Source organism: Mus musculus, chromosome 6, assembly GCF_000001635.26.
Source record: "Mus musculus strain C57BL/6J chromosome 6, GRCm38.p6 C57BL/6J".
In the NCBI taxonomy this organism is placed as follows: domain Eukaryota; kingdom Metazoa; phylum Chordata; class Mammalia; order Rodentia; family Muridae; genus Mus; species Mus musculus.
In genome coordinates, this window is record NC_000072.6 from 127509540 (window position 1) to 127532719 (window position 23180).

General features: G+C 43.9%; 1 protein-coding gene across 3 annotated transcripts in view; it reads left to right on the top strand.

Moving 5' to 3' along the window:
• The window catches only part of Parp11 (poly (ADP-ribose) polymerase family, member 11), a 67404-nt gene extending 62710 nt beyond the window's left edge, over nucleotides 1-4694 (top strand). For 2 of the 3 annotated variants that reach the window (XM_030255039.1, XM_030255040.1), the window contains exon 8: nucleotides 3121-4694. In XM_030255039.1, coding sequence (XP_030110899.1) covers nucleotides 3121-3175 — 55 coding nt within the window. In that variant the 3' untranslated portion in view covers nucleotides 3176-4694. The remainder of the gene's footprint in view (nucleotides 1-3120) is intronic. The other variant, XM_017321286.2, reaches the window with a different exon arrangement.
• The last annotated feature ends 18486 nt before the right edge of the window (nucleotides 4695-23180 follow it).

Sequence of the window (23180 nt, forward strand, 5' to 3'; positions counted from 1 at the left end):
CCTCTTGCTTCCCACTTGCCCCCTCTCTCTCCATTCCCTTCCCCCCTCTCTCCACGTGGTCATGGCCGGTCTCTACTTTTCTACTTTCTCCCTCTCTCTGCCTTTCTCTGCCTCTACTATTCTCTTAACTCCCTTCCTCGTGCCCTAAATGAACCCTATTCTATGCTATACTATTGTGTGGCTGGTCCCTCAGGGGGAAGGGATGCCTTGGCATAGGCCCACCGGGGCATCCCCTTCCCCTACACCTCACCACACCCCCATAGAAGTATTCTTATACCCTTTTATCTTTTTATAATCACAACACTAGCAACTTGTACTCTTGTCCGACAACATATTATAGATAAAAATGACAACCACCTAAGACATTGTATTCAAATTACTTAAGGGATAGTAAACCACTGTGAAATTTTACTCAATTCTATATTTTGATTGTTCCCTCTAAAGTCCATGTGTCAAAAGCGTAATCTGCAACAGTAATGGGAGGTGGCACCTCAAGGGAGGTATTCAGGTCACCAGGTTAAAGCCCTATGTCCCTATAAAAGGCCTTTTGAGAATGGGCTCGTGTCTCCTGTTCTCATGTGAGGTAGGATACAGCAAAAAAGACCCTCATCAGAGTTTGCTAACATCTTGCCTTTGGGACTGTGGAGAATAAAGACGTATACTTAAAACCCACTCAGCCCCAGGCATTTGCTATAGCAGTACACAGCAGACTATAGAACTTATGGTCTGATTCTATCAGCATGTTGATATGTCAGACTTAGAGGGGCCAAAGGCATTGAAAGAAGTTTTTAAAATCACCACATGTCAAGAGAAGATTCCATACATGTGAATTTGTGGCCTTTATTGCAGTCTTCTGGGGACAGAAGGGATGGTACAGGCAAGAAGGACAAGCTAAAGGACTTCGTGCAAATATGAGATTGGGTAGTTTGAATTTTATTCAAGCTCTGGGGTAGAAAAGTGGCTTCTGGTGTTTGGCATCTGGTCCTATGATGGTTTTGGACAGGAGAGGTGTTGTCTAACTGAATGGCAGTTAAAGGGGGTAACTGAAATGGGGCTCTGACATTGCTCAGTCTGCTCTTGAAGGCAAGTTCAGGGAAGCTTTGTGTTTCCAGGAATCACCTTTGGGAAGGGCAGTCTCTCTGGCCAACAAGCCAGGATGTCCAAGCACTGTTGAATATAGAAAACAAAAAGCATGGTTGGTGGTTTAGTCTCTGTGACCCCCATGGGCCCAGGTTAGTTGACTCTGTAGGTCTTGCTGTGCTATCCTTGACCCTTCTGGTTCCCTCAGTCCTTTCTCCCACTCTTCCATATGTCTCCCTGACTGCGCCTAATGTTTGGCTGTGTGTCTCTATGTCCATCAACTTCTGGATGAAACCTCTCAGTTATGCTAGGCTCTGGCTGCAAGCAAAGTAGAGTATCATTAATAGTAGCGGGCTGGGCTCTCTCCCATGGGGTAGGTCTCAAGTTGGGCCAGTCATGGCTTGACCTCAATCTCTGCTCCTTCTTTATCCCTGCCCATCTTGTAGGCAGTACAAATTTTGGGTTGCAGGTTTTATGGGTGGGTTGGTGTCCCCCCTCCTTCCACTGGAAGTCCCATCTCATTACATGAAGTGGCCTCTTCATTCTCCATATCCCCCTAGAGTCATCCCCATAGATTTCTAGGAACCTTCCCCATCCCAGGTCTTCAGCTAGTCCCAAAGATGCCCCCCCCCACCACCACCAATTTCTGTTATCTCTCCCAGCCCTCTCCCATGCCCCAGCTCTCCCCACACCTGATCTTCATTCATGTTTCTCTCCCACCTCACTCAGTTACCTCAATCCATTCACCTCCAATGTCTGTCTTATATCCCCTACAGAGTGAGAGTCAAGCATCTTCCCTTGGGCCCTCACTTAGCTTCTTTGGGTTTATGGATTGTAGCTTGAGTATCCTATCCTTTATGGCTAATATCTGCTTATAAGTGAGTACACACCATGAATGTCTTTCTGGGGCTGGGTTACCTCACTCAGGATATTTTCTAGTTCCATCTACTTGTCTGCAAATTTCGTGATGTTTTTGTCTTTAATAGGTGAGTAGTATTCCATTGTGTAAATGTGCCACATTTTCTGTATCCATTCTTTGGTTGAGGGACATCTAGGTTATTTCCAGTTTCTGGATACTATGAGTAAAGCTGTTATGAACATAGTTGAGCAAGTGTCCTTGTGGTATGGTGGAGCATCTTTTGGGTATATGCCCAGGAGTGGTATAGCTGGGCCTTGAGGTAGAATTATTCTCAACTTTCTGAGAAACTGCCAAATTGATTTCCAAAGGAACACATGAACTCTTAAAGACAACAGGAAGTCTTTATATACTAGTAGAGGTAGAGAGAATCTCTTATAAGCACCACCTGTCAATAAAAAGCCAATGACCAATGAGCTGAGGCAGGAGGTGGAACATTGGCAGGAAGAGTGAGAATTCTGGGAAGTAGTAAGAGATAAAAGAAAAAAATGACAAGATGAGAGATAAGACAGGAGATGACCAAAGAGACAGAGGTAAATTCAGAGACACTGAGGAGATGAGGAAAAAAAGAGCAGGCAGGGACTGAAGGAGAAGTGACCAACCAGAGGTAGCTAGTCAGAAAATAAGCCAGAGTTTATGGCCTAGGCATTTCATAATAACTAATTAGTCTCAAAGTTGTCATCCCAGGAGCCAAGGCCAGAAAGAAACCTTATAATTAAAAATGATTTTTATAAGTGGACTACCAGGAAACTTGCCCAAATTGTGTTCTTGGCTTGCCATTCTTGGCTCTTTGTGCACAAAACCCATATTCTGATAGGCACACTTCAATTAGCAAGAACAGTTAGCAATGAGCAGAGCTACAGAAGCCAAAGGCAAGGTTAGTACATGTAGGACTTTCCCAGAATCTTGGGCCATGATGGATGAGGTTTTTGTTCTCATTTTGGCAGGTAATGGGGGTCTGTGTGCTGGACTCTCAGGTCTGCTTCCATGTCTCTAACATGGCTTCTGTCGTGCTAAGGCCTGGGGTCCTTTACAGTGATTGCACAGAAAATGATGGCCAGTGGTGACCACATTCAAGAATACTAGAGGAGTCACCATTAACCACAGTCTTCCATTCCCCGCAGGGTACGTGTCCTGGGACCGTTGGTGGGTTCTGGAGACAGATCAAAGGCAACCTGACCACCATCAGTGGGAACATGTCTCTTGCTCATGTCTGCAGCCCACAAGCTTGATGTCTTTTCCTCCTCTGCTGCACATACTGCATTACTGTGACAGTTGCTTGTCATTGAGAAACAACACCGTGAACTTTTGTAGGGTTATATTTTTCAAAACCTACTTTAATAAGTGTACATAAATGCTTTAACCTCCCTTCTAACCTACTACCCATCAGAGGTAGTGGAAAGGAAAGGTTAATAGGGCAAAGGAGGATGTGGACCTGCTTAGAAATAGTTCTTTGGGGTGAATCCAATCTGTGTTGTCAGTCCATACAAGTCAGCGGTGGTAGCTAGATCCACTTGCAAACAACATATACAAATCAGCAACAGCAGTTTGATCCAGAAGAAACCACAAAGCTCTGTCAATGGGCCTAAGTCTGTGGAAGTGGCAAGAAGCTGCCAAAACATCGCCGGAAGTTCTTTAGTGCATTTCTCTCTACAGAGTCACCACAAATAATGACCAGCAAAGAGTGGCAAGGTGAACCAATACCACACAGTGTCATCCACTCTCTGTTGGGTTACACTTATACTCTTTCCAAACATCGTGTGTTCTCTCAAGCATCCACTCCAGTAAAACATCATTTTCCATGCCCATTTTCCAGGCAGCTTCCAGAAAAACACCACATGTCTGTTCTCAGAAAAACATCTTCCATTTATCGATTTCAGCAAAAACATCTTATAATAAAGTTTCCAGAAAAACATCACATGATGCAACTGAGTCTCCAAAGAAACCAGACATTTCTACTTCAAACTTCTTTTTCTTTCTTTATGGTTCCATAGATAGGAGTCTCATTCCTACTGTCCACTTTACCTGTGACCATTTCCCTCTTCCTCATGGCACAGCAGGAGCCTTCCACCTTTTCCTTGAAGCCATTTAGAGCTTCTCGTTGGCTGCACTTTGGGGTCACTATTATTGTAATATCAAAGTCCTTTGAACAATGTGGTAGTGCACACGTATAATCCCAGCACCTGGGAGATAAAGATGGAAGGATGAGAGATCAAGGCCATCCTCAACCACATAGGAAGTTTCAAACCAGTTCTGGCTACATGAGACCTACACGTGTGTGTGTGTGTGTGTGTGTGTGTGTGTGTGTGTGTGTGTGTGTGCGCACACAGGCACATACAGAGAGAGAAAACATGCACACATACACACAGGTGCACACACATGCACACACACAGTACACACACACAGTGCATGCACACATGCACAAATGCACGCGCACACACACACCAATAAAGAAAAAAACTGCTTAAACAAAAGTGTTCTGATACTGTGAGTTGTAGTCTCCCCTCCCCCAGCCTGAAACCTGCTTGCTCGGGGTGGAGCTTCCTGCTCATTCGTTCTGCCACGCCCACTGCTGGAACCTGAGGAGCCACACACGTGCACCTTTCTACTGGACCCGAGATTATTCGGCGGGAATCGGGTCCCCTCCCCCTTCCTTCATAACTAGTGTCGCAACAATAAAATTTGAGCCTTGATCAGAGTAACTGTCTTGGCTACATTCTTTTCTCTCGCCACCTAGCCCCTCTTCTCTTCCAGGTTTCCAAAATGCCTTTCCAGGCTAGAACCCAGGTTGTGGTCTGCTGGCCGGACACAACAATTGGCGAACCAACGCGGGACTGAGAAACGGCAAAGGATTTTTGGAAGAGACGCTGCTGGTTCGGAGCTCCATAAAATAAAGGATAAGGGAAATTCATACCGGAGAAGGTATGGGCTAAGCTGAGACAGCGTTAAACCCGAGCGCTGGTTCACTTAGGTTCAGCAGTGAGGAGCTGGGTAATAGGCGGTAGGCCGTAGCTCTCCGAAGCTACATGAGGTGTGAGAAAAGAAAGGGTTTATTAAAAGGAATAGGCGGATTGCCCCAGTTAATAAAAAATGCATCATAAGGGAGGAAAATGTCCCAAAAAGCAGAGAGAAATATCTCTCTGGGCCTTATAGCAGGAGTACTCTGTTCCCTTTTGTGTCTTGTCTAATGTCCGGTGCACCAATCTGTTCTCGTGTTCAATTCATGTATGTTCGTGTCCAGTCTGTATGAATGAATGTTCTATGTTTTGTGTTGGATAATAAAGATGGTATAAAAAACTTTATCTGCAAAGCCGAGAGCTGCCACATGTTTCAGCCAGGAATCAGACACGTGGCGAGAGGGCCCCTGCTGGAAAAACTGTTCGTTTTAGGAAATAAGGGCGAGTGCACAGCCTCTAAGTTTCAGAGTAAAAAAGCTAATAAATGGTTCATGATTAATGTGTTTGACAATGGTAAAGTGTTTTTTATTTTATGATTGTAGCTACAAAAATTATTATTCTCTGATTGGTCTAAATGTAACTGCTTCATTTGGTTCTTTTTTATTGATAATGTGCTCTGAGTGTTTTCACAATCAGCTCATAAGTTGTTGGTTAAGATTAATAATTGTTACATTGCTACAGATGGTTAGTGTTAAATTTAATAACTCAAGTTTAGAGTCCTTCCGACACATGGCATAAGGCAGCCCAAGAGGCTGGGTCTCTAAAGATATTTCTAGTTTAGGTAATAATTAATGTGGTTTGTATCCTAAATAGTAAAATTTAAAATAAGATTTAAAGCAATGTCTCTTTATTAAAGCATTAAAGCTTGCTTTAATAGGTATTCATAGGTATTAATTGACATCCAAACTTCGTAATATGATAGTAATGCTTCTAATATTGATTTTAAAGATAATAAATTGTTTTAAACTTGGGTTTTGCTTTCCCAAGGTTACAGGTATTATCCTAACCTTGCACAAAAACTTAAAAATTATGGTTAAAACTGCTATTGTTCCATTGACTGCAGCTTGCAGTTTGATTTCAAATTTAAGATCTTTAATTCACCTGTATACTGTAATTAAGATAATTACAAGAGTAATCATCTTATGAGAGCGCTCATACAGCTCACTTCATACAAAACTGTGACAGAGTTATCTAGTTATGTTTGTCTTTGTGAATAGATTAGACAAACAGTTTGGTTATAGTTGCTGCCTGGCAGGAAACTGTAGTACAGGCAATTTTTTCACAACACTAAAGTTGTGAAGAACGTTTTAACTGTAAGTCATCTTAAGAAAGAGTATCAAAATTTAGAGGCGTAGACAGTTATATTGTTTCTCTAAAATCGGTCCTTATTACAGGAGGGCCAGGATGCTCAGATTAAAAAGTATTTTACGTTTGAGTCAATGCAGGGCTCTGGGCAGCCCCAGAGCGGCTTGTGGCCTTTCTTTTGTTTTGCAAACAGTGCCTGAGAAAGATTTTTCCCTGTGTTCAAGAGAAATTCTTTTTAACAGTGTTGCAGATCTATTCAGATGTTTAAAATAATGCTTAAATTCAAAGAGTTTTGCTTCTAGTGAACTGTAATCACTAGAAAATTTTGCCTCTAAGTATGGCTAATGTAACTTTACATTATGTAAGAAAAAATTTTATTGTTTCTGCTTCTATAGAAGAAGCCAAGAGTTTTAGTCTTTCAGTGTATATTGTTTCCTAAGTGAAAAGTATTTTATTAACTAATGCTTCTTGAAGTTTACCTTAAATCCTTGCTCTCACCCAAAAGATTCAGAGACAATATCCTTTTATTACTTAGGGTTTTAGTTTACTACAAAAGTTTCTACAAAAAATAAAGCTTTTATAATTGTTATTAATTGGTAATTAAAAATTGGTTGTGCCCAAAACAATTCTTTGGCCAAAAAGAAAACATTATTGTAAAGTCATTTTTCTCATCCTCCCAGCCAATCGTTGGCCCACGTGGGCCCAACTAGCTTCTGTGGGGCGGAGTCTTAAGACACAGTTTCCCCTGTTCCAGCACAGATGATCTAGTTGTGTGCTGTAGATGGTGTTTTAAAATGCTGAACAATCAAACCTTAATTTGTATATTAATAGTCAATGCCATATCTCTGAGCTCGCAATTGCTTAAATTGTTCATCCCTCAGATACTATTAATTCTCAAATTTACAATTGCTTATGCATATTTCTAGTTAATAAATAAATTATGCACATGTGACTCTTAATAACTTTGCAAGCCTTCTAGTTACAACTGCTCCTTAGAAAATTGATTAAAAGTGCAATTAGTCACTGCCCCTTTACAGCCAAGTATTTAAAATGTTTTGTCAACTAGTTATTAATTCAAAAGTTTAGGTATTGTAAAATTTTAAAACTTTAACTTCTTAAAAGACAAAAAAGAGAGAAATTGTATCCCCGTGCATGCTATTTAGTGCATTCCCATGCACACTATTTAAGTCTTACCTTTATTTTCAAAATCTAATATTTTAATGTCAAAGAGTTTAATAAATGCTTTATAGTATCTTAAAGGGATCTACTTATTGGCTTATAGATTGATCCTAAAACAGCTACCTTATTAGAAAAGGGAAAAACAGGTTTTCTCCACAAAACGCTTCAAAAACATATTAATTCGTGTGACGAGCTGGTAGGTAAGTTGACTCATGTCCTGATTGTATTGACTAAAAAACTAAATTAAATTCATGTTTTAGATCCATCCTTACTTGTCATTTTTCCAGTTTAGACTAGCTTCTAGCCTTTTAACTTTATGGCAATAGTACATCAGAGACTGTATATTCAGACTTAGTAAAATTAGTCATTTAATAGAGTCATAATGATTTTTCTCCTTTCTTCAGTGTGACCAGCCATTCTAACTCAATCTCAGACTGGTCTAATATTCAGTCCAATGTTAGAGATTCCTATATTCTAAATTACCTAGCAAAGTTAATTCAGAACACATCCTCCACTTCCCCTAGATCCCTAACCTCAGAAGGATTACTGGCCTTACAGCTAGTGGAAAAGGCTATTGAAGAACAGTTTGTCACTTACATAGATTACTCCCTGCCGCTGCACCTGTTAATTTTTAATACGACTCATGTGCCTACGGGATTGCTATGGCAAAAATTTCCTATAATGTGGATACATTCGAGGATTTCTCCCAAACGTAATATCTTGCCATATCACGAAGCAGTGGCTCAGATGATTATCACTGGAATAAGGCAGGCATTGACTTATTTTGGAAAGGAGCCAGATATCATTGTCCAGCCTTACAGCGTGAGTCAGGACACTTGGCTGAAACAGCATAGTACAGATTGGTTGCTTGCACAATTAGGGTTTGAAGGAACTCTAGATAGCCACTACCCCCAAGATAGGTTGATAAAATTCTTAAATGTGCATGATATGATATTTCCTAAGATGACTTCCTTACAGCCTTTAAATAATGCTCTATTGATTTTTACTGATGGCTCCTCTAAAGGGCGAGCTGGATATCTTATTAGTAATCAACAGGTTATCGTAGAGACTCCTGGTCTCTCGGCTCAGCTCGCCGAATTAACAGCAGTACTGAAGGTTTTTCAGTCTGTGCATGAGGCTTTTAATATTTTTACTGACAGTTTATATGTTGCTCAGTCAGTACCCTTACTGGAAACCTGTGGTACGTTTAACTTCAATACGCCGTCAGGATCTTTATTTTCAGAATTACAAAACATTCTCGCCCGGAAAAATCCGTTTTATATTGGCCACATACGGTCTCACTCTGGTCTTCCTGGACCTCTGGCAGAGGGTAATGATCGCATTGACAGAGCTCTAATAGGAGAAGCCTTAGTTTCAGATCGGGTTGCTTTGGCCCAACGTGATCACGAAAGGTTTCATCTTTCTAGCCATACCCTAAGACTCCGACATAAGATCACAAAAGAGCAAGCGAGAATGATCGTAAAACAATGTCCTAAATGTATTACTTTATCTCCAGTGCCGCATCTAGGAGTTAATCCTAGAGGCCTTATGCCTAATCATATTTGGCAAATGGATATAACCCATTATACAGAATTTGGAAAACTAAAATATATACATGTCTACATTGATACTTGTTCAGGATTTCTTTTTGCTTCTCTGCATACAGGAGAAGCTTCAAAAAACGTAATTGATCATTGCCTACAAGCATTTAATGCCATGGGATTGCCTAAACTTATTAAGACAGACAATGGGCCATCTTATTCCAGTAAAAACTTTATTTCATTCTGTAAAGAATTCGGTATTAAACATAAAACTGGAATTCCTTACAACCCCATGGGACAAGGAATAGTTGAACGTGCTCATCGCACCTTAAAGAATTGGCTTTTTAAGACAAAAGAGGGTCAGCTATATCCCCCAAGGTCACCAAAGGCCCACCTTGCCTTCACTTTATTTGTCCTAAATTTCTTGCACACCGATATCAAGGGCCAGTCAGCAGCGGATCGCCACTGGCATCCAGTTACTTCTAATTCTTATGCATTGGTAAAATGGAAAGACCCCCTGACTAATGAATGGAAGGGTCCAGATCCAGTTCTAATTTGGGGTAGGGGCTCAGTTTGTGTTTTTTCATGAGATGAAGATGGAGCGCGGTGGCTGCCAGAGAGATTAATTCGTCAGATGAACACAGATTCTGACTCTTCTGGTAAGTATCATTCTAAAGACTAAAATTCCTTTTGTGCTTAAAATTCAGCTGAGAGCAACAGCTCTCAAAGCTGTTCTCCAGCTACTCTCTGAACCAGCTCCCGACAGGAGGCCGGAGACTAGCCTCAGCTTTACAATTTGCATTTGAATAAAGTACCTAGACTTCCCGGAAAGAAGTTCTGCTTTCCTACTTTCTCACTGTCTTTCAAGATTTTGTCTTTCAAGCAGGTAAATCAACATTCCCGAGGCGGACCAGTGGATGTGCATCCCCGCCCCCCTAGAGCACACAGGTGGCAGCTGTTACCCCCAGTCTCAGGACATTTCCAGCATGTGGCTTTCAGTCTGAGTTAAAAATTTAGGTTTACCTAGAGGGCTAGAAGAGTAGATTTTTCTATATTAATAAAGATTGGTTTTTATTTTGATAGACAGGCTTAGCCCCTTAGCTGACCTCTGGCTTTTCACCCTTGCTGTTACTGCAAGGTGTCCTTAGCTCAATAGGCTGTGGAAAAAACAGGGATGAGGAGGAACGACTTCCAGCTCCTATTTTAGCCACAAATCGTGGTGTTACTAACGACATAATTCTTGCTTAGGCTTTGCTAATCCTGAGGTTGATAATTCTCCTTTAGGAGCTGCACAGCACTCAGAACTGTGCATACTGGTTTGTGATTGTACAAATTCAGTATGGGCATCGCTTGGTGCAGAGAGCTACTGCAGGGGAAGGTCCAGCTTGACCATTTCTGAGTTTCCTGTGAGATAAACCCGGTTTAAAAGAGGTTGGTATCATATTTTGGTTAAAAATAAAAAATATTTTCCGGCTCTACCTCGCCTCCCCAAAAGATACCGAGAGCCACATGTGTGGGTTTTACCAGTACCCACGGGAGGAATCGGGTCCATGTCCACCCAAGCCAAGGTTAAAAGCCCACTCATCTACGGATGAGAAAATCATTTGATCACCTCAGTTAAGCGTTGCCTTATTTAACTTAATTAATAGGGGGGAGACGTACTATTGAAAGGGCAAGCCCTTCACTGCCTCCCACCCAAATAAAAAAGCCAATTGGCCTTGTACTACAAGAGCCGGTCGAACTCCTTCTCCCTGTTTCCCACCTATCATCCAAAAAAGCGGAGAAATATCAACTTAGTGTTATTATAGTGTATTTCACATTTGTTCAGTCAAACTTAGCCAAAGTTCCAACGCCCTACTTAAAATTCAACTAGAAAGTTACCTACCAAGTACTAATTAGCATTATAAAGTCAGAGCCTACAGCTCCAGGCTTTTCAGTTAGTTGTTCACTAAGATAAGAAAGGACAGTCTTAAGCCAGATACAGTTTACCATAAGAAAAGTTAAAGAATCCCAGTGAAGCAAGTTTTTTCTTTAGCCCTAGATTCCAGGCAGAACTATTGAGCATAGAAAATTTTTCCCCCCTCAGGCCAGCTTTTTCTTTTTTTAAATTTTGTTAATAAAAGGGAGGAGATGTAGTCTCCCCTCCCCCAGCCTGAAACCTGCTTGCTCGGGGTGGAGCTTCCTGCTCATTCGTTCTGCCACGCCCACTGCTGGAACCTGAGGAGCCACACACGTGCACCTTTCTACTGGACCCGAGATTATTCGGCGGGAATCGGGTCCCCTCCCCCTTCCTTCATAACTAGTGTCGCAACAATAAAATTTGAGCCTTGATCAGAGTAACTGTCTTGGCTACATTCTTTTCTCTCGCCACCTAGCCCCTCTTCTCTTCCAGGTTTCCAAAATGCCTTTCCAGGCTAGAACCCAGGTTGTGGTCTGCTGGCCGGACACAACAGTGAGTCAATCTTATAATCAGGACAACTACCAGGTGACTTATGTGTAGGTGGTATATATGATGGGGATTCGCTCACACATCCCAGGCAAGGCAGAAGAGCACATTGTGAGGCTTCCTTGGCCACCTCAGGGATGTTGACACTTTAAAATTCATGAATTATTTGTGAAATATTTTATCTAGTTCCAATATTCCATCTTACTATTTCCCATACTGCAGTCGACTGCACTTATGGAAAACATGGGGACCATAGATGATGGGCCATGGAAGAGCATTTTGCAACACAAGATGTTTTAGTTAGACTCCAGAAAGAAATGCCTACTGTAGCTTTAAACCCAGAATTGATGGCCACAGGAAACCTTGTAATCGCTTGGGTAACTTCAACAGCAAAAAAGCAGGCTGGTGCTGAGGCAGCCTGCCAGGGCCGTGTGCAGCAGAAGGCACTCTTGTTGCTCCTCTCGTCCCGGGTACACCCGTGCTTGTCCTTAGGTAAGCCTTTCCAAGAGACTTCTTCAAGGTGGTTTCATACCTTATCTCCCTCACAAGCCCGTAACTTTGTACATAGTAGACTCAAAAGAAAGGTTATTTAGAGTGAATGAGCCGATGAGTGTTGTCCACCTGAGCCCTCCTACCTTACCTTCCTTTTCTCACCTCTAAGCACCTCCCTACCTAGGGCAACCCAGAAGGTCTCTGCCTGCTCACACATTGACATTCCCTGCTCACCTTATGTTGTTGTCAAACCATGTTGCTTTTCTGTGGAAGTGCATACTTCAAAAATCATACCTGAAGATGAATTCTGTACTGATGGGATAGTGATCACTAGTGTCTCACCAATGATCTCCCCTTACCCTGGCCATGCATTTAACATCATCACTCAGTCACAGCAAGCAAACGAAAGCTTAGAATGTGGTAAGTCCAAGGTTAACAAGCTAATCATGATATAAGTCTATGTCTTCCCAGAGTCCAGCACCTGTGAGTGCTCTCATGCAGGAATATCTATACACATGAGGAGTGGCAAAAGAAGAACACAGGCACATAAGTCTCCAAGAGACTTGTAAGCTCTGCTAACTAGAATAAAAGAGACATAAATTGATGTGTGAAGAGCTGAGCATTCCTCCTACAATGAACTCAGTCCCGGGGCTGGAGAGAGACCTCAGTGCTTAGAAGAGTGCAGGGGACCAGAGTTCCATTCCAGCGCCCACACCAGGCACGAGGGGATCCAACACCTTCTCTGTGGTGCACGCACACCCACACACACACACACACACACACACACACACACACACACACCACACCAAATGTGTCTTTTTTAAAAACCTGCCGTGGTATCCTGAAGCCCATGCCTGTCTCCTGGCTACTACTTGCAGCCTGCAGGGTGCAAAGTGGTCCCCCATTGACTACTAGGGTGCACATTGCCGGGTTCCAGAAGCTTCAGTGGCACTCGGACCCTGCTTTTCATCTGTTCAAAGAGTTAATTTTCATCCGCTTTCTGGGATATGTGCAGCTGGGAGTGGGAGCGCTCTGTCATCACCACACTCTGACAAGCCATTTCCCCTTCTTCCGTTTCTGTTTGCTCTTACCTTACATCATTAACCTCCCTTTCCTCCCCTCGTGGGGAGATTTTGACCAGACCCAGGTCATGGAGGACGAAGGCTCTAGTGTTTTTAGATGCTATATCAGAACTGGCAATACTTCAACTCTAAGTGCACGGTGCCCAGGGCCTTCTGTGATGAGTTCTCCCCGTGAATCTCCTGCCTTCCTCCAAACTCGAGGTTTCTTTTTATAGAAAGTAGTCAGTTCTCTCCCTAAAGGTGTGGTGTCTTTCATTGGAAAAGGAGGCTGTAATTTGTGTATCATTTTCTTGGTTCCAATAACACTGAGGCAATCTTCAGTTGAAGTTTGGTTATGACAAAGCCTGAGAATATTATCCCATTATTCCTCAGGGTGGGCAGTGGGGAGGGGAAACGGCAATGCAGGCTGATTTTGCTCTTACTCATCCCTTCCCTGTAGCAGAATAGAAAGACAGAAACTACGGAGACATGAGATGGAAAAGAAGCCCCTTGCCCTGGGATCTAGTTTGCCTGTCTTACTGAGTATTCAACACAACTAAGAAAGCCAAAATTGCCCACAGAGATAATGTGTAATTAAAAAAATTTTTTTTTTAGATTTTATTTACTCATAATGTATATGAGTATACTGATACTGTCTTCAGACTCACCAGAAGAGGGCATCAGATCCCATTACAGATGGTTGTGAGCTGGGAATTGAACTCAGGACCTCTGGAAGAGCAGTCAATGAGTGCCCTTAACTGCTGAGCCATCTCTCCAGCTGACGGGTGATTTTTAATGTGACTATATAACGGCATCTCAAGCAAGGATGCTGAAGACAACAAGTGGCCTGTGCTTCTGTGGGCAAACTGTGTGCAATCTCGAGTCTTCCCATGTTAGTGCTCCTCTCTCCAGCCTAAATCCAGTGTGCCCCATAAAGCCACCTTAACAATTCCATTCACAAAGGAACATTTTAAGATTAAAAAAAGGAAGAGGCTGGAGAAATGGTTCAGGGGTTAAGAGCACTGAATGATCTTCCAGAGGATCCAGATTTGACTCCCAACATTCACATGGCTCACAACCATCTGTAACTCCAGTTTCAGGGCATCTAACACCCTCTTCTTCTGGTCTCCTCGGGCACTGCGTGAATGTGGTACACAAACATACATGCAGGCAAGACACCCATGCACATAAAGTAAAAAAAAAAAAAAAAAAAAAAAAAAAAAAAAAAAAAAAAAAAAAAAAATTTTTCATATATTTTACATTTAAAAAAATTGTTTTGCTTTGTATTTTGCTTAGTCTTTCAACCTTATAGATGATACCCTTTAAGGGATGCAACTCAGGAAGCCACAGGATCACATACAGCCATCGGAGAGGATGCTTGGGCCCCTCTGGTACTTCTGTCTAAATGCTTAATAAACTCAGTGGCTGTGATTCACACCTGGGCCATCTTGGAGACGTGATGGGAAGGGGACTCCTCAGGCTGCTGGTGGCTGTAGGTCTGTCTCTCTCACCTTTACTGCCACTGCCACTGCCATCTCCCATGGTTGAGGGTTGATGTGGCAGGAGAGAGCACCCACTTTGCAAAGATAACCAACTCTGGGCATATATTCATCCAACATTGACAATCTTTAAGGATAAGGCCTGTGCTCTGGGCATTAAGGTTGGGAGTCTGGACCCGAAGCCAGGCAACCTGGGTTTCAGTCTTTTCTGTAGCAATAGCTGCCTGGGTGGCTTCTCTCCACCCTAGTCTCTTCATCAGTCAAAAACGTCTTTTCCAAAGCTGCAAAGAGTACTCAAGACATAGTTTCAACACCAGGTCTGGGGCCTGGCAGGCTCTATGAGTATCAGAATAGATGACAACATGTAATGATAACCCAATTGTGGCATCCTTACCAGTAGTGCTGAAAGAAGGGACCAAAAGAAAATAGTTCAAAGAATTGACAAAGGAGGGAGGAATAAAGTGTTTTGTGTGCGATACTTGTAACGGTATCCTGTTTAGGCATTTCTGAGTACAGTCCTGTGTATTAAAGAGATAAAGACCCGGGAGTTGGGCATAGGGAAGATCCTGGCTCGCAGGCACTATGTGCTAATCCTATTTGTAAGCACACCATTGCACCCACTAGAGGGCGCATGCTGCTTCAGTTCTGAGAGGGCCATATCTTGAGCTCAAGACCCTTCAGGTTTGCTTGCTTCTCCCGCCTCTGGGGAATTTAGTAGCTGAGTATCTCAACTGTGACTCATGTTCTCCCATGTTATCTACTTATGCCTACATCTAACACTGAAGGTTCCCTGCGCCCTTCCTCGTGTTATTACAAGTGTTAATATCAGACTGTGAATACGTAGAATCCACAGACAACTTGAGTATATATATATATATGATAACATGTATATCAGACATGTTATACATCTTCACTTCAATGGGTATCTAATATCACGTGTCTGCGTGTATCAATGTATCCTGTGGGATCAGACATTTTTTTAAAAGTTCATATTCATTTTGCCCTATGCAATGAAATTTTCTCCTGTTTCACAGGGCTTTCAGCTTCTGTTTTCTATAATTGCCATGTCTAGAATATTTAATTCATCACTCCTCAGCCTTTTGACTAAGATCAAGTGTAGAATATTTAATTCACCCAATGTCAGGCACACTTCAATGCCTGGAAGTTCAAGAAAGAAAAGGAGAAAAATTGTTCCATCTCAGTTTACAATTGTGTGGCTGTGCTACCTCTCATCTACACACAAGTCTTTCTTGCACCCCCAAGGCCCTCTAGGAGAGGAAGAATGCTTCTCAACTTCTGTGTGTGGTGTGTGCATGAGTATGTGTGTGTGTTGGGGGGGTGGGGGGTTAACTGCTTTTGCCTATGTGGAAACCAAAGGTCAACACTGGGTGTCTTCCTCTGTTGCTACACTTCATTTTTCCTTTTTGAGACAGGCTCTCCCAGTGAACCTGGGGTTTGCCATTTCTGTAGGCTGGCTGGCCAGTGAGCTCCCAGGATCCACCAGTCTCCACTCTCCAACAGTAGAGCTGCAGATATGTACTGCCATGCCTGCTCTTACATGGAAGCTGGGCATTCAGACTCAGGCTCTCATGCTTTCATGACCAGCATGCCACTCACTAAGTCATCTCCCCAGCTCCCCTTTCAACCTTTAATCCCCTCTTTCCTAATTGTACTGAGTAGATAGCCAATAAGTGCGGTCAGAATGCCCATTTATCAAATGGATAGAACTAGAAAAAAAGTCATCCTGAGGTAACCCTGACCCAGAAAGCCAAATATGGTCTGTGCTCACTTATAAGTGGATATTATCTGTAAAGTAAAGGATAACCATGCTACAATCTGCAGACCCAGAGAGGCTAAGTAACAAGGAGGGCTCTATGGGGGGTGGGAATATGAATCTCCCTGGGAAGGAGAAATAGAGTAGATATTGTGGATAGACTAGGGGCACGTTGGGATGGGAATGGGAAGGATCAGGTTGAGGGGAGGATGGAGGGAAAGAATAGTGGGAGAGAGGACTGGAATGGGGGCATTGCAGGGACAAGATTGACACGTAGGGCAGTGGAAACCCCTAGGAATCTGTTAGGGCAAAAACACATAATGGGGAATGCGGAACCTGAACCAGCCATATCCTGTAACCAGGCAAGACTTCCAGTGGAGGGATTGGCACACCAACCCAGCCACAAAAACTTAGACCTACGACTTGTCCTGCTTGCAAGATGTCCTGGGGTAAAGGTGGCACAGAAATTGTGGGAGTGGCCAACCAGTGACTGGTCCAGTTTGAGACCCATACCATGTGAAGTAACCCCCCCCCAACACTGCCCAGGGGTCCAGGAACCAGAGGCTGGAGAGCCCAGAGACCTAGAATAGAACCAAACGTGACTGGGGAAAAACGTCAAGGAAATGAAATGATTTCTAATGATATTCTGCTATACCTGTAGACAGAAGCTTAGCATAATCAGAGAGGCTTCCTCCAGCAGCTGATGGCAACAGACGCAGAGACCAACAGCCTTAGGTAGAGCTCTCTGAATCCTGTAAAAGAGAGGGAGGAAGGACTATAGGAGCCAGAGGGGTCAAGGACGCAAAAGAAAGTGTATAAAATCAACAAACCTGGGCTCACAGGGACTCATAGAGACTGAGCTGACAATCAGGGAGTCTGCATGGGTCTAACCTAGGCTCTCTGCATAGATATTATAGTTGTATAGCTTGGTCTTCTTGTGGGATTCCTAACAGTGGGAGCAGGGCCTGTCTCTGACTTTTTGCTTGCTTTTGGGACCCCTTTTCTCCTACTGGGTTGTCTCAATATGAGGGGAGGTACTTTATATGCCATGTTTGGTTATATCAAACCAAATATCCCTGGGAGGCCTTCCCTTTTCTGAAGGGAAATGGAGGAGGAGTGGATTGTGGGAGGGGTAGTGGAGGGGAGGGACTGGGAGGAGAAGATGGAGAGGAAAAGGCAGAAACTCATTCCTGTTCTGCTTAAGAAATGGAGATTTATTGCAGATAGTGTGACAGCTGGCACTGGGGCAGTTTCAAGATGTCAGCAGGTTAAAGTTGCCTGCTTTCCCATTACCCCTGCCCAGCTCTCTCTCTCGATAGAAGATAGATAGATGGTAGATAGATAGATAGATAGATAGATAGATAGATAGATAGATGGATGGATGGATGGATAGATAGATAGATCGATGGATGGATGGATGGATGGATGGATGGATGGATGGATAGATAGATAGATAGATAGATAGATAGATAGATAGATAGAAGATAGATAGATGATAGATAGATAGATAGATAGATAGATAGATAGATAGATAGATAGATGAAGATAGGTAGAGGATAGATAGATAGATAGATAGATAGATAGATAGATAGATAGATAGATAGATGATAGATAGACAGATAGATAAGATAGACAGACACACACACATATGTAAAAAGGGAGATCTCACTGTGTAGCCCAGGTTGCTCTCAGACTCCTGCCCACCCTCAGCTTCAGTCTCCTGAATGCTGAGGTTATAAGCAGACACCAAGCCCACCCCATGACAAATGTTCTCATTTTCCTACAGCTGCTCCTCTGTCGAGCCTCATGGGCTCATTTACTCCCCATTCCCCAACCTAAGTTCTGATTGGCCTAGCTAATTCCCATCTCTCTTACTGGATGGTCTGCCTCCTTCTTGTCAGGCTTTCTCTGGATCAACACCCAGTCTATGGTTAGCTCACTTAAGTTAGGTGCACACTTTGACCTAATGAGTGATACTCCCGCCTACAAGGCTGCCTGGTCTGCAGCTTTGAATGATCAAGGGAGAGGAGCTGACAGTGCACTTCAAGGCAATAGTACAGGAAGCAATAGTACTACAGAACACAGCAGAGAATCCTCATAAAGAGGGTGACTGTGCACCATCAGATAGAGGGATGGCCTGGAGCCCAGGGTATGGCTCAGTGGTGTAGTGGAACATGCATGAAGCCCAGAGTTCTATCATAGGCACTGGAAATGCTAAAGCATCCATCCCTAACTGTTGGGTAATTTACCTTACCTATTCAATAACTCATTCTATGCCCTGCACACATGTTAACTCACTTGACCTTCTATGATGTCACATTTGAGTTGACAGGCTTGGCAAATTCAGGTCATGATGAATGTCCAAGTGTCACCTGGCTATCATGCGCCCAACAAAAGGACTTGTTTATCTGAAATCCAAGCCTAACAGAGAGTGTGGCAACCCTGTGTATCCCTATTTTACAGATGAGGACATAAAGGCACAGGGACAGCTGGTACACAGCATGGAGCTAGATGTGACAAAGCCAACCAGCTTTAGATGCTGTGTTCTGATCAACTGTGTCACACTTCTGCCTTTAAGCCTGTGTCAGTGGCAGGGATGGATGGACACAAACACACACACATATATGAAGAAATCACACCATTTTCTCCTATTCTTGTCAATATCTTTCCAAAATAAAAGTCTAAGAGCAAATAAAGAGGAAACTTAAGGATTCTTTGGAAAGTCAGTTATGTTGGATGGTGTTTTTCTGGGGCAAACACATGAAGGAGTGTTTTCCTGAGGTGGAAAGGCTAAGGCAGACTTGTGAAGTAAGGTTTAGCTGAAGCAGACACAAGTGAAAGTATGTTCTGCTAATGCAAACACATGAAAGGACACGTGATGCAGGGTTCTTTGCTAACAACATGCATGTATTGGTCTGCCTTACATTGCACAGTTGAGCTACATTTGTCATGACTCCATAGAGAGAAACACACAAAAAACCTGGTGGTGTGCCAAGGCTTCTTGCCACTTCCGAGGACTCAAGCAGATTGGCAGAGTGATGTCAGCTGAGGCAAGATGTGGTGAGGTGAGACCCGTGGAGGACACGTGATGTTTGGCAGGAGTATAAATCAGCCCAATGGACTGTGATGGAGGCTGAGCTAGGCTTGCTTATAGAGCTAGTGGTGCCGCACTTGCTGGTCTCGCATCTTCACTGATCTTTGCTTTGTTGAGAGAGGCACAACCAAGAACTTCGGGCATTCCTGCTGGTCCTTCCTGCTGGGTCATGTCAAGGCTGAGGCCTGGATGTCTCTGCTAGGTCGAGTCACCTCTGTTGCTAACCCGACTTTACTGAACTGAACTGTTGGTGTATTCGTGAAGTGTTTGTGGGTAAGTTGAGCTGCTGCTGCTAACCTGTGAACTGAAATACCAATTTCCAGACAACACAGTAGGGAGTTGCTCCAAAGAACCTTTCTAAACACCCACTTCCCCAGCATCCGTTCTTTTCAGCCACCTCTGGTGGCTGGTGGGTGAAAAGGGAGGTTAAAGTATTTAAGAACCATTATTAAAAGTAGTAATTGAAAGAAATTAAAGTTACAAACAAACTGTCCTAAAGTGTTAGATCAACTAGAGTCTCGAGAAGAGACAGAAATAGCAGCAGAAATTTGAGCAGTAGAAAGTACATAGGAAGATGTGTTATCAACTTTATGCAAAGTGCCCTTGCGTAACAATAGGGAAAAGAGGACAAAGGGCAGACATCTCATCCACAGCTCAGAGCAGCCATCACCTGACCTAAATGACAGTAACATGAAGGTACTTGGAAACCTTGCTTCTCCCAACTACAGGGAGATTCCCCAGTTGTCACAGGAGCACAGAGCTTGCCCTGCTAGTGCCAAGGACACTGGCTGGAGGCCACCACTGTGAAGCAGCTCTGGGCATCCTGCCAGTATTGCACAAGGTAGCTGGGATAACTGCTTGCTGATAGCCTTGCCTCAGCACAGGAAACTGAAAACCAGAGAGAACCCTCTTCTTTCTCTAGCCTTGCTCTGTCCCTTCCATATCCCTTATTGTTACGACCCAGCACTAAGCCAGCTGGCAAGGGAGAAAGCTCTGTGGTCTTTAGAGTCAGCTCTAATATCACAAAGCAGGCAAAGATGGTGAGTTTGGAGTGGAAAGATGGTGAATGGCTAACTGACACAAACAGGAAATTCTTTCTTCATTCCAAGGATAGATAGAAGCCTAAACATTATCACACACACACACACACACACACACACACACACACACACACACACACACACACACACAGATGAAAGGTTTGGGTGAACACACTCTGAGTGGAGTTATAAACTATAGCTTGCCTTTGGGGCGTTGATTAAGCAAGACAAGGCCACAGAAAGCCCACTCACTGGGGGGAAGTACTCAGAAGGCCAAGTGATTTTCAGGTGAACAGGTGTTCAGCACAGAGTTAATCGAGCTGAGAAGCTCAGTGAGGAGAGATTGAATCAAAAAAAAAAAAAAAAAAAAAATCAAGCCCAGATAGCTAAGACACTGAGGAGCCTCCTTCATTAAGATTTGAAAGAGACGTGATAAACATGTACTGCATAAAATGGCACTTATGCCCCGGAGCCCTTGACATTTGAGATTGTAAGAGTGATGTGTGAAGAGGCAGGGGCAGGGTGTGATAAACTGTGAGTACCCTTTCTACTGCCAGAAGGGATGTGATCTAAGAGGGTGATGGATAGATAGTCCAGGAGGAGGAGGTCTCTTGCCTTCAGTTAGGAGAGTGCCATCATCCTTTACAGGCAGCTCTTTCTTCCTCCTCCTCCTCCTCCTCCTGCTCCTCCTTCTCCCCCTCCTCCTCCTCCTCCTCCTCCTTCTTCTCTTCCTCCTCCCCCTCCCTGCCTCCTCCTCCCCCTCCCCGTCCTCCTCCTCCTCCTGCTCCTCCTCCTCCTTCTTCTCTTCCTCCTCCTCCTCCTCTTCCTTCTTCTCTTCCTCCTCCCCCTCCCCGTCCTCCTCCTCCCCCTCCCCGTCCTCCTCCTCCTCCTGCTCCTCCTCCTCCTTCTTCTCTTCCTCCTCCTCCTTCTTCTCTTCCTCCTCCCCCTCCCTGTCCTCCTCCTCCCCCTCCCCGTCCTCCTCCTCCTCCTGCTCCTCCTCCTCCTTCTTCTCTTCCTCCTCCTCCTCCTCCTTCTTCTCTTCCTCCTCCCCCTCCCCGTCCTCCTCCTCCTCCTGCTCCTCCTCCTCCTTCTTCTCTTCCTCCTCCTCCTCCTCCTCCTCCTCTTCTTCTTCTTTTTCTCCTCCTCTTCCTCCTGCTCCTCCTCCTCCTTTTTCTCTTCCTCCTCCCCCTCCCCGTCCTCCTCCTCTTCCCTTTAATTCTCAGAACCATGACTTTCTCCCCTCCACAGCAGCCTCTCTAATTGCACAGTGTCCTCTTGGATCTGTTCTCTCGACAATCATGTCTGTCCTGTAAACTGCTGACTCTCAGCCTTGCTGGGGAAATTGAACACATCATTCTTTGGTAATGCTGATGTTACCAAGGCCAGTCCAAGGGGCCGTTCTTCTATAGTGGACATACGCCTCACCCTCTTGTCTACCTTCACAATGGTGTCTCCTAATAGTTGTCAAACATTTACCTACCAGCCCACCCTGGTCTGTGCTGATTGCCTCAGAACCTAAACCATCCAGTAGTTAGGAAAATAACTTGTGCAGCTCATATCTTTGCCTCCATCCTCTTCCTTAGAGAACGTGACTTTTCCAAATGTCTTAGTATGTTTTAGAGCCTTATATTCTAGTGCATTCATAAGAGTAATAGAGTTAAAAAGTAAATTAGGGACACAATGAGCTGTGAGGTCTCTTTTCACTGCCAAAAGATAAGGGATAGAGTCCTGGGGAAGGGAAGGAAGTCGTGTGTGTGTGTGTGTGTGTGTGTGTGTGTGTGTGTGTGTGTGTCTGTGTGTGTGTCTCTGTGTGTGTGTCTCTGTGTGTGTGTCTCTGTGTGTGTGTCTGTGTGTATTCAAGTCTGGGGTCTCTTGGTATATACATGCTATACTACAGGAAATTTATACTATATATAGTGTAGCATGCCAAAGTGTGCAGCCAATTCTCTGGGTTTGAATCCTGGATCTGTCACTTAGCAGGTTGTTGTGTTGCTTCTCCTAAGAACATAAACAATCTCTATCCACCCCATACAGGGCCCTGATAAGAGACCAGTGTAACTATTGCATCCAAGTTCAGCTTGGCCCAGGAGCTTGTGTGTTTGTTGACTGGAGCTGGGGGGAGGGCTTAGTAAAAGGAGTATAAGTAACAAAGAAACAGTTGCATCTCTGTGAAGTCCTCCCATGGAGCCTCATAGAAGATGCAGCAGGGAGTCTCACCTTCAGTTAACCCTCCAGCTGCTGTGTACTCTAGCATCCCCAGTGATCACACGAAGCTGAAGGGCAGGAGGACACATGCTGGCTCTCTGGAAACCTAGATGAGTGTCCTGCTCGGGAATATTGAAAGCTTTATTGCTGTTCTTACAGATCCAGCTGCCATGCATGGTGGCCCTTACGTCCCTGCCAGGACTAAGGGACTGAACGACCGTGTCATGTCTAGTCTGGAGGAAACTGCTTTGCCCCACAAAGGCATGTAAATTCATGTGAAAAATTTTAACTTCTGTAGACTAATTCTAATGATAATGGTATCTATTTCAGCAGGCTGGAATATGAATGAGTGTGCATGTACGATATTTATTATGCCCTGGTCATTGCCCTCTTGGCTCAGGGAGTGCCACTATTAGAAGGTGTGGCCTTGTTGAAGTAGGTGTGCCACTGTGGATGTGGGCTATAAGACCTTCACTCTAACTGCCTGAAAGGGAATATTCTGATAGCAGACTTCAGATGAAGATTTAGAACTTTCAGCTCCTCCTGCACCATGCCTGCCTGGATGTTGCCGTGTTCGTGTCTTGATGATAA